Below are 14,913 nucleotides of genomic sequence, written 5' to 3' on the forward strand. Positions count from 1 at the left end.
TAGGGGGTTAGGGAGAGGGCTATTGTAATTCCTTCTAAATATGGCAAGAAGGCTGTATACATTTTCCTTTCATTTCCTCTTTAAAGACAGACCAGTATTTATGGGACCAGGGGAATACATTTTCTGAAAAAAATTCTCCCTTCCTTTTTCTCCATATAAACCTTCCTAACAATAGAAACACATGAATAAAAATGATTAACCATTAGTAATATTGGGAAGTTACTACTTTTTAAAAAATATACATTTTTTATGATAGAGACAGAGACAAAGAGAGAGAGAGAGAGAAAGAGAGAGAGAGAGAGAGAGAGAGAGAGAAATACCTTTGAGAAAGTCTCATCATATTGCTAACTCCTTCCTCAAGCTCTCCAGTTTGGAGGAAGATGAATCAAGATCCATCCAGGATCTTGGATCTGTGTTTGAATGCTTAACATGTTTCAGATGGACCAGGCCAAGAACCTGAACCCTGGGTTAATCATGTGGCTTCCCACATTACAAATCAGTACATTATTGCCACTGAGGCTGGGCCTGGAAGTTACTATTTTTGATTTAAAAAAAAAAAAAAAAAAAAAAGGAAAAGGAACTGAGACAAGAATAAATCAAAACACATATCAGATATATTAAAAATGTGATTCTAAAGGATTGTTGGGAGATTCAATCACATGATTTTTTAAATATTTCTGATTGACATTGGCTGAACCTAAAGTCTAGATGAGAATCTAAATCCTGGCCAGCTGCCATGCATCGTTTATTTATTATTTATTTATATCATCGGAGAACATACTTGCTAGAGGTGGAAAGAGGTAGAAAGCACTCCCCATCAGGATTTGTGGCATGTATGCACATGTACCTGGCCTGTCTTTCAAGCTGCCAGAGCCAGGATTCAAACCACGGTCAGTCACGTGGGATTCGGCACCCTTAATCACTGTTGCTACATGACCCACAAACACCATTTATAAAACTCAGACCAAACCATAGTGGGGATGAGGATTCCTAAAGAGGTTGGGAAAACATCATCAGGGGATGTGGGAACATGCACAGAATGATTCCTGTGAGGAGACTGCCCCCATTCACAGCAGGATTAGACGCCTTTGCAAAAAAGAAAATTACTCACTTTGTATCCTTTTACTTCCGACTCATTATCCAGGGCCTTCACTTGATCCCAATTCAGGATAATTTTGGAGTCTGATGAATTCCATATGATGTTTCCAGGGGGTTGACTTGGTGCTATAAAAAAAAAAATTAAGATATACGAAGTCACAGATTATTAAGTCTCAATGGATTCTGAGGAATATCTTCTTACTAGAATTGGAGAGTGGAAGCAATTTAATGGACTATTGCACTAATATGTGTCTTCAAGGTCACTGAAATCTGACGAGATACAGCACTGCAAATGGAAAAAGATTCAGTTGGTCGCCTAACATTTATAGCTAAAAGAAGTAGCCCTTTCCCAGTAAGGAGAAAAACATTTATCTTTCTGTCCTCTGGAGCAATGAATTGTGTATGGTATTCCAAAGGTTCAGTTAAAATGCTAAGGTAAATTTGAATCCACAGAATGATACCAATTAGTATGCAAACGATCACTGGGAGGTGAGGTTGGGGAACGAACTTGGGATATGTCTGATGAATCCCCAAACATTTCTGAGCAGGTTTGTTCTTACGTGGTTTTCTGGTTGTTACGTTGACTGTTGCACTGGAGGGGCCTGTCCCTGCGGAATTATATGCCCTGACAGCTAAGTGGTACAGTGCACTGCCTTTCAAGTTGGTGATTTTTGTCGATGTCTGATTTCCAACTGTTCGTATTTTTCTAGCATTTTCTTCCTTATCTTCATGTCTCCAATATTTAACCTGAGAAAATAAAAAGAAAGACCTTGGGAATCATATCCATTGGTGATATTTCTAATGTCATCAGGTAATAATTTTTTTATGCAGTTTTATGATGGAGTTCATTTTCTATACAAGTTCATGAGCAGAGCTTTCAGAACAAAGGGCTTTTTTATGTTCTGAGAAATTATTTAAAGTAAGAAAGGTCCTTTTGTGTCCTGAGCTTTCTAGTGATATTGCCAGTCAGTACAACCCTTGTCAGTCATTTCTTCCTTTGTTCCCCACCTTTATTTTGAGCCCAGTGATCCTAGGCATTTCAGAAGCCAAAGCTCATTTTGCCAACCATCTCATTAATGCTTAGATTTACATATATTTAACTTTTTAAATTTTTTAAAAGCGTATTCATTTGATTTCTTTCATGAGAGAGAGTATAAAAGCAACAGGCACTCCTGACAAGGGCTCATCACACTGCTGTCCCCTTCCTCCCCGCCCACCAGTTGGTCAAGATCTTGGGCACATATGCCCAGGGTGTTTCAGGTTGACTTGGGATACAAACTTGTGGTCAGCCATATGGCTTCCGGTATGGCAGAGCAGCACATTTGCATATATTTTGAAAAATACCTCCAGATTATAACACAGAATAAGAGCAGTCTCAGCTGAACATTCAATGCCTCCATTCATGCTCATTCAGAAGTCAGGCCTCTAAAGTAAATGCCTCTAAATCGGAAGGTATGTCTTTTCCCATCAGAGTGTGTCTTGAAGGCCTCCCTGAGGGGTATGGACTCTTTTCCAGACCAAGGCATGTACCTCTTGCCTACCTCATAACCTTGTATCCGTCCTCTGTTCTTCTCCAAGGGGGAGGCCCAGTAAACTTCAATGTCTGTAGCAGACAGGCTTCTAGCAAAGATGCTGGCTGGTGGCTTGGTGGGTTCTGAAGAAGAATATGGAATATGTCATTACACTATCAGCTGTATCATGTCAGGCTTCTAGATATTGGCATTGTAAGGATCAAAGAATCCATGGTTTAGAATTGTCCTTAATGAGTGGGATCCAAGCTTTCATTTTACAGAGAAGCAATGATTAATAGCTAGGAATGGGGAATGTGAAGAGTCTTATCTAAAGTCTTTGAATTCTAGATTTGGGGGTGGGTAGAAGAAAAGTAACCTGAGATTGCTTCTGTTTAGGTGCCAAGCTTAGATAAACAGCAATTCTCCTAACGTAGATTCTTTCTAATTAACATTTTCTAGAGATAATAGCACTAGTCACTGGATTATGAAAATGAGAGAGAAAAGACAAAAGGATTGTGAACTGATCTGACCAAGGTTCAGGAGAGCTGAGTGGTGGCTCAGGTCCACACGGCAATCTGTAAGACTTTGGAGAAGTTCTTTACATTCAGATGCAGAGGAGAGGCTGGACTGTTTCACAAATTTCTGGTTTTTTGTTTTGTTTTTGGTCAGATTTCTTCCAGAGCTGTGCATTACATGTATATATATACATATATTTGAGTAGTTTTTGCTATAGGGATGTGCACTCACCAGAAAGAGACAGAGAGACAGAATCATCGCCCCAGAGGGGATGGCCACACGGCAATCCCTTCTCCTCCATTCTCCTCTCAGGATCTTGGGCATGCACTCATACATGCCCGGCGTGAGTTTAAGCCACAGGGTCCAGGACTTGAACCACAGATGACTACATGGGAGTCCAGTGCTGTGGCCATTATGCCAACTGCTAGTCCCAACTATATGTATATTTTAATATTTTCCTTTTAATGGTTTTTCTTAGAAAGATCTCGGTTAGCCATGTTGTAAGCGCTAATATTCATGAAGTGTTGGGTTTGATTTGACAGCTATATTTTCTTGTAATATAATTCAAATTAATATATAACTATCAATTTTCTCCCTAGATTTTTGCCATAGGAAGCATGTACTCTCCAGAGAGAGAGAGAGAGAAACAAAGAGAAGGACAGTAAGAAATCACCCATACAAGGGAGATGGTCATGCCACAATTTCTTCTTCTCTCCTCCTCTCTGGAGTTTGGGCTTGCACACACACACATGCCTGGTGTTTTTCCAGTGATCAGGTCTGGGACTTGAACCATGCAGTTGACCACGTGGGATCCAGGTGCTAGCTATGTGGGATCCACACCACTGGCTGGCATGACTTACTCTTTAATAAGTTAAAGTAAATTATAAGTATGACATGATTTATAAAAATAAAAGTGGTAAGATCAAATCAAATTATATTTTGGAATTCACTTAAAGGCATAAAATAAAATATAATTCTTTTGAAAGTAATGATAACATGTATAGATATGTAGATCTTATGTAGATCTTGCAACTTTGCACCTTAACAATGAAATTAATAATGGACAACCATGTGTTCAGTTTTTCTTTTTTTTGGGGGGGGAGACTTTTGCTATAGGGTGTATGCATTCACCAGAGAGACAGAGATACACAAAGTGAGAAATCACCCCCTAGGGGGATGGCCACACTGCAATCCCTTCTCCTCCATTTTCCTCTCAGGATTTTGAACACATATGTACATGCACCCAGCATGAATTTTTAAGCGACTGGGTCTGGAACTTGAACCACAGTCAATAACATGGGAGTCTAGCAACATAATCATTATGCCATCTGCTGGTCCCAGCCATGTGTTTGTATATACAGTAGAGTTTATGGCTTTCCAAATGGCAGATAATAAACCAAATTTTTTATTTTACACTTTCCTCAAATCAGGTTATGCCTTCAATTTTTAAAAAAATATTTTACTGGGGACCAGCAGTTAGCGTAATGGCTATGTCACTGGACTCTCATGTAGTCGACCGTGGTTCGAGTCCTGGACCCAGTGTCTTAAACTCACGCCGGGCACATATGCGTGCGTGCCCAAGATCCCGAGAGGAGAATGGAGGAGAAGGGATTGCGGCATAGCCATCCTCCCTGGGGGGTGATTTCTCACTTTCTGTCTCTCTGTCTCTCTTTGTCTGCCTGGCGAGCGCATGTGCCCTATAGCAAAAACCTCTCCAAAAATTTTTTTTATGTATTTCATTTTATTTGTTATTACTGTTTTTAAATTTGACCAGAGAACAAGAGAGAATGTAAGTGAGAAAAAGGGATTGAGAAAGCAAGCCACCAGATCCAGGACTTGAATTGCAGTTGGCCATCTGGGGGTCCAGCACCTTAACTACATGCCACCTGCCAGCCCCATGATTTCAGTTTTTTTTTTTTTTATTTTTGTTTTTTTTTTTTTTTTTTTTTTTTTTTTAAAAAAAAGCTTTTTTATTTCTTCTGAGAGAGACACAGACAGACAGACATTTCAACAGTGTGTCACTCTGCGATCCACTCACCCCCATCACCAGCTTCAGCCAGCCAGGGTTATGGGCACATGCACATGAGGCTGGTGTGTACAAGTCAACCAGGGAATCACACACCCCAATGTTCATGTTTATCCAGCATCATGCAGTGGCTGCTGAGCCATTAGGATATGCCCGATTTATACAAATAGGGCTAAATTAATGATGCACCCCAAATCAACAGTGTTTGAAAACTGAAGAAACGAACAATCACAGCAATGTAAACCATACCTTCTTCTGCAGAGTACACCACTGTGATGGGACTGAAAGGGCCTTCTCCTTTATTGTTAAAGACGCCCACTCTAACCTCAAAGGGTGAGAAGGGGCGCACACTCTCATTCCGGAACACGTATCTGGAGGCGTCAGCTGAGGCCAGCACTGTCAGCATCCAGATCATTTTTCCATAGGGCCGGAAGGCCACCACGTAACCAAAACCTCTACCATTCTGTAATTCCTCGGGAACTGTCTAGAAAAGAAGAAAGGTGGTCTTCAGAGATCACGTAGTTTGATTCAATCCTGAAATCATCTTCCCGTTCTTATCTGCATTCTTCCCCATCTATCTTATTTGGAGTTTTATCAAAAGTTTCTTAAATTGAGGGTCTGACATCAGTCTATTTAGATATTCATGAGGTATTGGACCAATGGCGTGGTGAAAAAATGAAATGAACTGCAGTGGAGACCCTGGCTGCATGGTGGAGCAGACCCAACTGGAGAGAGTTGGAAATGATTTGAGAGAAACTAGACAGTTGACATGCTAAAAAAACAATTTCCAACACTGGTCATCTAATACTAATCTTCCCTCAGCATCAAAAAGACAAAAGATCTCACTGAAAGAATAAAGGTCATCTTGGCTCTGGCAGGATCTTTCCTTTCAGAACCGAAGAGTTCAGCCAGAGGGGTGAATGATTTCTTTCACTGCTGAGGCTCTGGACAAATGAAAGATTTCAATTTCTGGAGCTGTTGTCCAGAATCTTCTAAAAACATTAAGAACCCTTTCTGAAGCTTCTACTTCCTCTCTCAAAATCAATTTTTAATAAATTGCTGACTAACCTTCCTCCAGGTTGTTTTTTAAAAACACCTCATAAAAGAGGGCTCCAGCAGTAAAGCCAATTGCCAGGAAATCACACTGGTACACTGAATCTATTGCTGGCAGACGTTTTAAATCAATTGGCCACGCAGCAATTCAGGAAGAAAAGAAAAACTGGTTTTCTCTGAACCAGCCTTCTTTAATAAAAAAAAATATATATATATATATTTTGACTTGTGTTATCTTCCCTCTCATGATTGTTTTTCTGTGATGAATCAAATTAAAACTTGCCCCAACAATTGAAGGCAAGCTCTGTCTTTTCCTGCTAGCCATTAACTATATGCGAGGGAGTGTTGGCACTTAAATGGATTTTTGCTGTTAAGAACAGAGGAGGAAACTTCCCAGCTATGTTTAACATGGAGGAAAATAATAAAATAGGCTAGATGGACTTGTATTCCTTTTGTTCTGTGATTCATTTACCTCCCAGGTTATAACCAGTTCAGATTTGCTGCCTCCACCACCACTGACGTTGGCTGGGCTGACTTCTGGGACTGCACAGGAAACAAAAAAACAGGTTATGTCAGGTACCAAAGGCAAATGAGGGCCAGGAAGGATGCCTGGGGACTCACATTCAATGAATACTCTGATGCATACACCTTTGTTTTCTGAGATTAGAAACCATGTTGTCCAGTGTCCATGTCATTGGGTCAAGACTGTGACAGGTACCAAAGTAATTGCTATTAATTCCCTGCTTCTCATTTAACAAGGTACACACTATCTCACGTGCCTTAGCAATTGTTCAGATTCAACCCTAGAAACTGAGGGATTCCCAGAAGGAGAAAAGGACTAAGGTTCTGGTCCTAATGCTTGGTGAGGCATTTATTAACCAGGTGGTGGTTTACAACAGAAAGACAGGACAAACTCTGCCCCTGCAGAGCTTACAATCTAATTGGGGGGAGAGCACATGCAACGCAATTACAGAGCAATGTCAACAGCAAACAAGAGAACGGTGTAGACAGAACGGAGAAGCGCAGCGGCGTTCTGGAGTGGCAGGCTGTTCAGAGTAGGGTTGGGCTAATGGCTTCTTTGAGCTGGGTGTTGAAGGAAGTGGTGGACATAGGTTGACCCCTGGCTCAAAGCGCTTAACCTCTTTGATCCCCAGTTTTCTCTGTAAGAGAGGGGAAATTATGCTGGCTTCTTCCTCAGGATCATTGAGTGGACTTAACTAAATTACAGTTCTGGAGGGGGCAGGAATGGGGGAAGAAAGCATGGAATTAGCTATGTTATTGTCCTGTAACTGAAAGACTCCAGACAGAATTTAAATATGTCTGACTGGAGTATGCAGCTGGTGACTGGGTATTTCCCCTCAGCAAAGGCCAATGAAATATAATAGATCTATTGGGTCATTGGAAAAGTCATGACACATTTTGCATAGAAAAATACGTCATGACTTTTCTGATGAACCAACAGATGACTTTTTTTCTTTTTTCTTTTTTTTTTCCTTGAGAGTAGCATCAGAGTTCTCTTTTGCTTAAGGACATCGCTGTGCCTTCAAAAACCATTTGGCATTTCCACAGCTGGAAACTCTGCAAAGAACATATACCCACTTTTCTTAAAAGAGTAAAAATATACTGACCAAGATGATGCTATTCTCTCCCTGTGCTCTTTTAAGTTACATACACACAGAACCGCGGTAAACCGCTGAGTAGTCCAATGTGAATTAGCAGCATGTTCTGAATCTTAGCTTTTAGGAATGCTTTGTACCCTAAGAAAATCTTTGTAAACATGTTTAAAGAAATCATTCTTTGCTATTCTTGCTATCTCCCCACAGGCGATTTCATTTGAAATGTGGGTGTGTATTTAAAAAAAAAAAATCCTGACAAGACAATCTTGGTGACAGATAAACAAATGAAGGAGGAGTTGGCTTTTGAGAGAACTAAGCAGTGTGCCTCTTACCATACAAATGTACCCGATGAAGAGAACTTAACTCTGAATTAAAACGCATTGCCTGTTAGCTGAGCCTCTGCTGGCTTGATTTCTGATCATTATCATCAATCCAGGGGAAGAGGGGGTAATATAGAGCCTAACTAGGACTGAGAAGCAGGAAGAATTCACACACTTCCCCTAAGGAAGAGCAGCTGCCGGAACAGACTATCTGTGTGTCCTGGGTGCTACTCACGAGCCTCTTCTGTCCTCCGTTTCTCCGAGGGACGGCTGGGCTCTCCAATTCCAATCACATTGGCTGCCACCGTTCGGAACTCATATTCGACCCAAGGGTTCAAACCCACCACAGTCGCTGTGAATGTCTTCCCATCGATGAGTTCTGGGACTGAAAGGCATAAAACGTTGGGGATATTTCACTGAATTCTTTAAACCATGATTATTACCATTATCATCATAAGCAGCAGCACCCTCCTTTTTTTATATATATGTTATTTCTTATTTCTTAGAGAGTTTCAGAGTTGTTTTTCGCTTATCATACCCATCTAACAGAATGGCCTTAGCTCTATGCTAGCCAGGAGCTTCACGCAAGGGAATGTTCGCAAGATTTCATCCTGTAACTGAAAGACTCCAGACAGGATGTGAACATGTCTGACTCGGGTATGCAGCTGGTCCCTTTGGCTAAAGTCAGTGAAATAGATCTAGCTGGAGATCTTTCTTTCTTATTTTCTTTCTTTTTCCCTCCAGTCACTATGAATATCTTCCTATCATTGAATTCTAGAACTGAAAGACACCAAAAGGCTGGGGACCTTTTACCGAATTATTTTAACCATCATGTTCAGCAAAAGCAGTATCTCTACTGTTTTCTTTTTTCAAGTTTTTTCTCTTCTTTCTTCATCCTCTTTCTCTATAAATCTTCATTTTCAAAAAGAAAGTTAAGTTTCTTAAATTTAGGGCTTGCCTAATTTCAAAGAGGAAACATGACAATGTATAGAGATCTGCTAGTTAGCAGGATCAGGACTGGAATTCATGTCTCTACATCCAGATTTTCCATCTTTCCTTCCTAAAACTTTCTGCAACCTGGCAGAAAGTCAGTGATTGCAACTGTGAACACAGAAACTCATTTCTGAAGTACGATAAGGTAATACGAAAAAAGAAATTGTGGTTCTTAAAATCAACACAATTCCTTTTTTTTATTAGAGATTTTTTTTTTTTTTTTTGCTATAGGTTAGGTGTGCTTGCTGGAGAGACAGAGAGACAGAAAGAGAAAAATCACCCCTCTACACCCTGGGAGGTTGGCCACACCACAATCCCTTCTCCTCCATTATTCTCTTGGGATTTGGGGCATGCACGCACACATGCCCAGCATGAGATTTAAGCTGATGGGTCCAAGATTTGAGCTGCAGTCACTATGTGGGAGTCCAGCAAAATAACCATTACACCATCTGCTGGCCTCCCAATCAACACGGTTCCTATAAATTGCATAAAACTAAGCATATCACTCCACTTAGTTTTACTTCAAAACATCAAGCCTTGGGGACTAGAGAAATATGTATTTTGCTTGCAGTAACTATTTGTTTGCTCAATTTTTCCTTAAATGAAATCTAAATAACAAAATAATCCAATTTGGAGGTATTGAAAGGTGAGAATGGTCTGGCAACTCACAAATTTTTAATTAAAAAAGTCTCATGCTTCTGTTCCTAAATTTGTCCATCTAAAAAACTGGGCAGGAAGTCAAGAGGCTCCCTACAGTCCTCAGTTATTGGTTCCTGAGAGCAGTGTATATACTTTCAAACACCATGATTGTAGACTATTATAACCCACTGCCTCCCTAAGTGTACTACAGTAGTTCACAGATGATTTTAGGCAATACACAGATTGATGCATTTCGTTTTGTTATTTCTTTTTTAGAGAAATTTTTGCTATAAGGTACATGGGCTTGTCAGAGAGACAGAGAGAGACCGAAAGACAGAAAGTGAGAAATCACCCCCTAGAGGGAATATCCATGCCATAATCCCTTCCCCTTCATTCTCTTCTCTGGATTTTAGGCACACACACACAATGCCCGGCATGTTTCAAGCCTCCAGATCTGGGACTTGAATTGTGGTTGGCCATTTGGGAGTCCAGAGACATAACCATTATTCCATCTGCTGATCCCAATGCACTTCATTTTTTTAAAATGATATTTTTAAATGTGTGTTAAGAAAAAAATATATATAACCAGCATAAGAGTCCCATCATCGCACAGATGGTATTGCTTAAAATGAGTTAAAAAGAAACAAATGTTGGGAACCAGCAGTTAGTGTAATGGCTATGTTGCTGGACTCCCACGTAGTCAACTGCAGTTTGCGTCCCGGACCTGGTGGCTTAAAACTCACGCCGGGGGCGTGTGCGTGAGTGCCCGAGATCCTGAGAGGAGAATGGAGAAGAAGGGATTGCGGTGTGCCCACTCCCCCTGGGGGGCGATTTCTTGCTTTCTGTCTCTATGTCTTTGTCTGGCGAGCGCACACGCCCTATAGCGAAAATCTCTCCAAAAAAAAATAATGTGAATTGTTGTAAATTAAAATATTAAATAAATTATAGTACAGTAGTCTCCTCTTATCTGAGGTTTCACTTTCCAGGATTTCAGTTACCTGTAATCAACTGCAGTTTAAAAATATAATTAAGACAGGTTGAAAGAGAGAAACCAAATTCACATGACTTTTACTATTACATTGTTAGAATTGTTCTATTTTATTCTAAGTTATTATTGTCAATCTCTTACTGTGGCTAATTTATACACTACTCTTAATCGTGGGTGTGTATCAGTATGTATGGGATAAACATACTATGTATAGGGTTGGGTACTATCCGTGGTTTCAGTCATCCACTTACTTGGGGCCTTGGAACCCATCCTTGTTTTATGATGGGAGACCAGTGTACAGCTGGGTGAGGTCTGGGAACTCTGCCATAAAGTATCATCTGTATCTGTGTCTGAATGAGAACCTAGAGGTCCCTTGGCTTTTGCCACAGGGCTGTGTCCATCATACTGAGTTCCACAAGTTCCTGAGAAGCACCAGCACCAAGTGCCCAGTGGGGTACCTGTATTGACTGCTTGCCAGCCCACGGAGAATGGGGTCCTGGCCTGGATGACATACATGGTGATGGGACTGTGGTTGTCAGGTCCGGGTCTCCAGGAGAGTTGAGCCGTGGTGTCTGTGATTTCATCTATGGTCACAGCCTCTGGGGGCCCTGGAGGACCTGGGAAAGTGCAAGACCCTCAGAATTAGAGACATCCAAATGTCCAAGTAAGTGATCCACTTTTGAATGGGGGGATTGGCCTATTCAATCATGCATTTACCCACTCACAAGTTCATCTCTTGCCAAATCCTTTTTTTTTGGAGAGGTTTTTGCTATAGGGTGTGTGCGCTCGCCAGACAGACAGAGAGAGAGACAGAGAGACAGAAAGTGAGAAGTCACCCCTCAGGGGGGGTGGCCACGCCACAATCCCTTCTTCTCCATTCTCTCGGGATCTTGGGCATGCACACACACGCACCCAGTGTGAGTTTTAAGCCACTGGGTCTGGGACGCGAACCGCGGTCAACTACATGGGAGTCCAGCGACATAGCCATTATGCTAACTGCTGGTCCCTTGTCAAATCCTTTTTGAACACCTACTAAGTGCCTGAAACTTTTCTGGGCTCTGGATCTACAAGGACAAATGAGTACAGCCCTTCCCCAAGGGCCTCATAATACAATAGGAAAAATAACAAGCAAACAAAGAATTACAACAAAACATTCAGTTGGAAGTTAAGACAGGATATTGGGACCCACATTCATTAATTCAGTTGTCATGTATTTATAGTTGCTACCATGGGTCAGTCACTGTTATCTGGGGATATAGTGATAACAAAAGACTATGTGCTCTGCTAGAAATGGTCATTTCTAACACAGAAGATCTGGATTTGAACAAAAATGGCTTTAAAACATTAAAGTTCAGTGTTGCTCTGTGCATCCTGCAGCATTATAATAACTAACCCCCTCTTCTCCTGTGTCCAGTAAGAGCACACACTGTGTGCAAGGGAACTGCTGTGAAAATGGCCAGTGCTCAAGAGTTATGACTCTCCCTTCTTGAAAGCAATTTTGAAATTGGGCTGGAGTCTATAAAGACCCTCATTTGTAGTTCCTGCAAGTCATATCTGTATTTTTCTACTTAGCCTCCTGGTGTTCATTGTTTCTCTCCACCATTGAAAAAGGGAGGAAATCAAATTTAAATGAAGGCTTGGAAATCATAAAAAGTGGTTTTCAAGCAAAGACAAAAATATTCACAGAGTCAAAGTGAAGGCTCAAAGTTATCCTAGTTCCCAACTTGAAAAGCTCTTACCCTGTACAGTTGAATGTGCTTTTAGCAAGGAACTGTTGACCACCCCAGGGGAGAAGGTGATTGTGAGGGAGACATAATGACAACCTGCATGCCCATTAGACAGCCATAAGGAGATATTCCTTGGAGGGATTCGCTAATCCCCAGATAGCAATCAAATGTACAGCCAAAATACTGTTAGGCCATATCCGAAGGACAGGGAAAGCAGGGACTTTAATTATAGAGTGGTGAAACGTTAATGGCAATTTCCTGAAGTAAGACTTTATCCTAGAATTTACTCCTTCACCTTTTATGTGATACCTTAAATTCTCTTTCCTTCTTACAAAATCATTTTTATAGGCCCACAGGTGAGACTAAATTTATCTTCTCCCTCCCACTCCTGAATGTCTGGAAATCTGTGTGCTGGAACTGATTCGTTTTCTACAGTAGCATTTCCTCATGTCAATCTCATGCCACCTTGACAGGGCTGTCTTAGGTAACCTTTGATCTTTGGGAACCTATTAACCAGATAAAGTCCAGAAAACAGTGTAGTCTTCCCCCCCACCCCCAACTTGCTTTCTTTATGGATTTTTATCCTTTTTTCTTTATGGATGTTGCTTTTATGGACTTTAAAATCTAAGTATTATCACATGGAAAAGGGTTCCCCTCTGAGCTCCTTAAAGAATTAAATCATGGAAGTATATGAGCCCATTCCTGGCCACTGTGTAAGGAGGGAATGAAGGGCTGGTGCGAATATGGCCATTGGAGAATAAATGGAACATTCATGCCTTTGTTTATTCTTCTTCTTCCTACTACCCACCACCCACCAACATGTATATATGATCATACGGAATGTTTACCAACTTTATTTTAGGGAAGAAGTTAGGTTCCTCTTTCAAAATGACAACATGCGCAAATGTTTGCCCTCCTAGCAAAATGGTAACATGGTCAGGGGCCACAGAAGTTTCTGTTACAGGTAGCAGCTGAGGGAGTATTGGTTTGAAGTCAGCATAGCTTCTCACTCAGGAAAGGGTGGCTTTTCGAGCTGCCCTTAGAATGCTATAGATTAAATCGGGCAAGCATCAGAGAGTGAAGGAGCCAAACACTCAGTGCTATCCTAATTTCAAATAGAAATATCTCTACAGGTCAGCAAAATACGGGGTGCCTCAGAAAGTTCGTGGGGAAATGGAATTAAAATACTAGTTTATTTTGATGCAAAAAAATTGAGAAATCCATGCATAGTTTTTTAATAATATGCATTTTCCGTGAAAGTTTTGAAGAATCCTTATACACTCCTGCCTTCCCTCTGCCATGTGCAGAAATCTGCAAGGGCAGAGCAAGAGGAGATAAAAGATTATAGCTTCAAATGGCATATTAATTTATTGGCCTTATTAACTGATTAGACTAGATTTTCTTTCAGACTGCACTTGCAATTCCTCTTGGTATTTAATGTTATTTTCTGTGAAATGAAGTATACAATAGCATTTAAGAACTTCAAGTATTAGTGATTTAAATATTTATTAGTCTAATTTATTGGTGTTTAAACTGCTGATCTGAACATTATCCTAATTAAATAGAGGATAAATTTTCAGCAATGGGATACTTTTGTCCCTAAGAGGAGAGAAAACTCTAGGGTATTTTAAAATGGAAATAAACACATTTCCATTAGTGACTCAGCAGACACATCTACCTAGGTTGGAAGTTTTTTCTCTTATCTGGTTATTATCTGTACCATGACTGAAAGGTTATTATTAGGCAATTTTCAAGGTAGCCAAGGGCCAGCAGATGGTGTAGTAGTTACATCACTGGACTCCCACACGGCTGACAACAATTTGAGTCCTGGATCCAGTGGCTTGAAACACACCAGATGCGTGTGCATGTGTGCCCAAGATCCCAGGAGGAAAGTGGAGGAGAAGAAATTGTGTGGTCATCCCTTCTGGAGGGTGATTTCTCACTTTCCTTCTCACTGTTTCTGTCTCTCTCTCTCTCTCTGGAGAGCACAACCCCCTAAGACAAAAACCTCTAAAAAAATAAATAAATAAAGGGTAACCACAGGAGACACAATGTAAATGTTATTTTTCTTTAACTTCTCTTGGCAATGAGCTTAGGCTGCTACCTCCCACACATTCCCCCCTCACATAATTTCTAGAAGATATAGCAACACTGTTTTGTTCCTTCTAAGAATACCTATTCCTTGAGTACTCAGATATACCTGCCTCCAATTCTAATATGCTGGAATTTATTTATTTATTTATTTATTTATTTATTTATTTATTTATTTATTTATTTATTTATTTATTTATTTATTTATTTATTTATTTATTTATTTATTTATTTATTTATTTATTTATTTATTTATTTATTTATTTATTTATTTATTTATTTATTTATTTATTTATTTATTTATTTATTTATTTATTTATTTATTTATTTATTTA

General features: G+C 40.2%; 1 protein-coding gene across 1 annotated transcript in view; it reads right to left on the reverse strand.

The window, feature by feature from the left end:
* The window catches only part of CNTN4 (contactin 4), a 252,313-nt gene that overhangs the window by 17,111 nt on the left and 220,289 nt on the right, over positions 1 to 14,913 (reverse strand). The window contains exons 10-16 of the mRNA XM_006157939.3: positions 11,219 to 11,377; positions 8,376 to 8,525; positions 6,677 to 6,747; positions 5,401 to 5,635; positions 2,640 to 2,752; positions 1,659 to 1,845; positions 1,112 to 1,224 (exon numbers count right to left, since the gene is read on the reverse strand). Coding sequence (XP_006158001.1) covers positions 1,112 to 1,224; positions 1,659 to 1,845; positions 2,640 to 2,752; positions 5,401 to 5,635; positions 6,677 to 6,747; positions 8,376 to 8,525; positions 11,219 to 11,377 — 1,028 coding nt within the window. The remainder of the gene's footprint in view (positions 1 to 1,111; positions 1,225 to 1,658; positions 1,846 to 2,639; positions 2,753 to 5,400; positions 5,636 to 6,676; positions 6,748 to 8,375; positions 8,526 to 11,218; positions 11,378 to 14,913) is intronic.

Source organism: Tupaia chinensis, unplaced genomic scaffold (assembly GCF_000334495.1).
Source record: "Tupaia chinensis unplaced genomic scaffold, TupChi_1.0 Scaffold000565_1, whole genome shotgun sequence".
Lineage (NCBI taxonomy): Eukaryota > Metazoa > Chordata > Mammalia > Scandentia > Tupaiidae > Tupaia > Tupaia belangeri.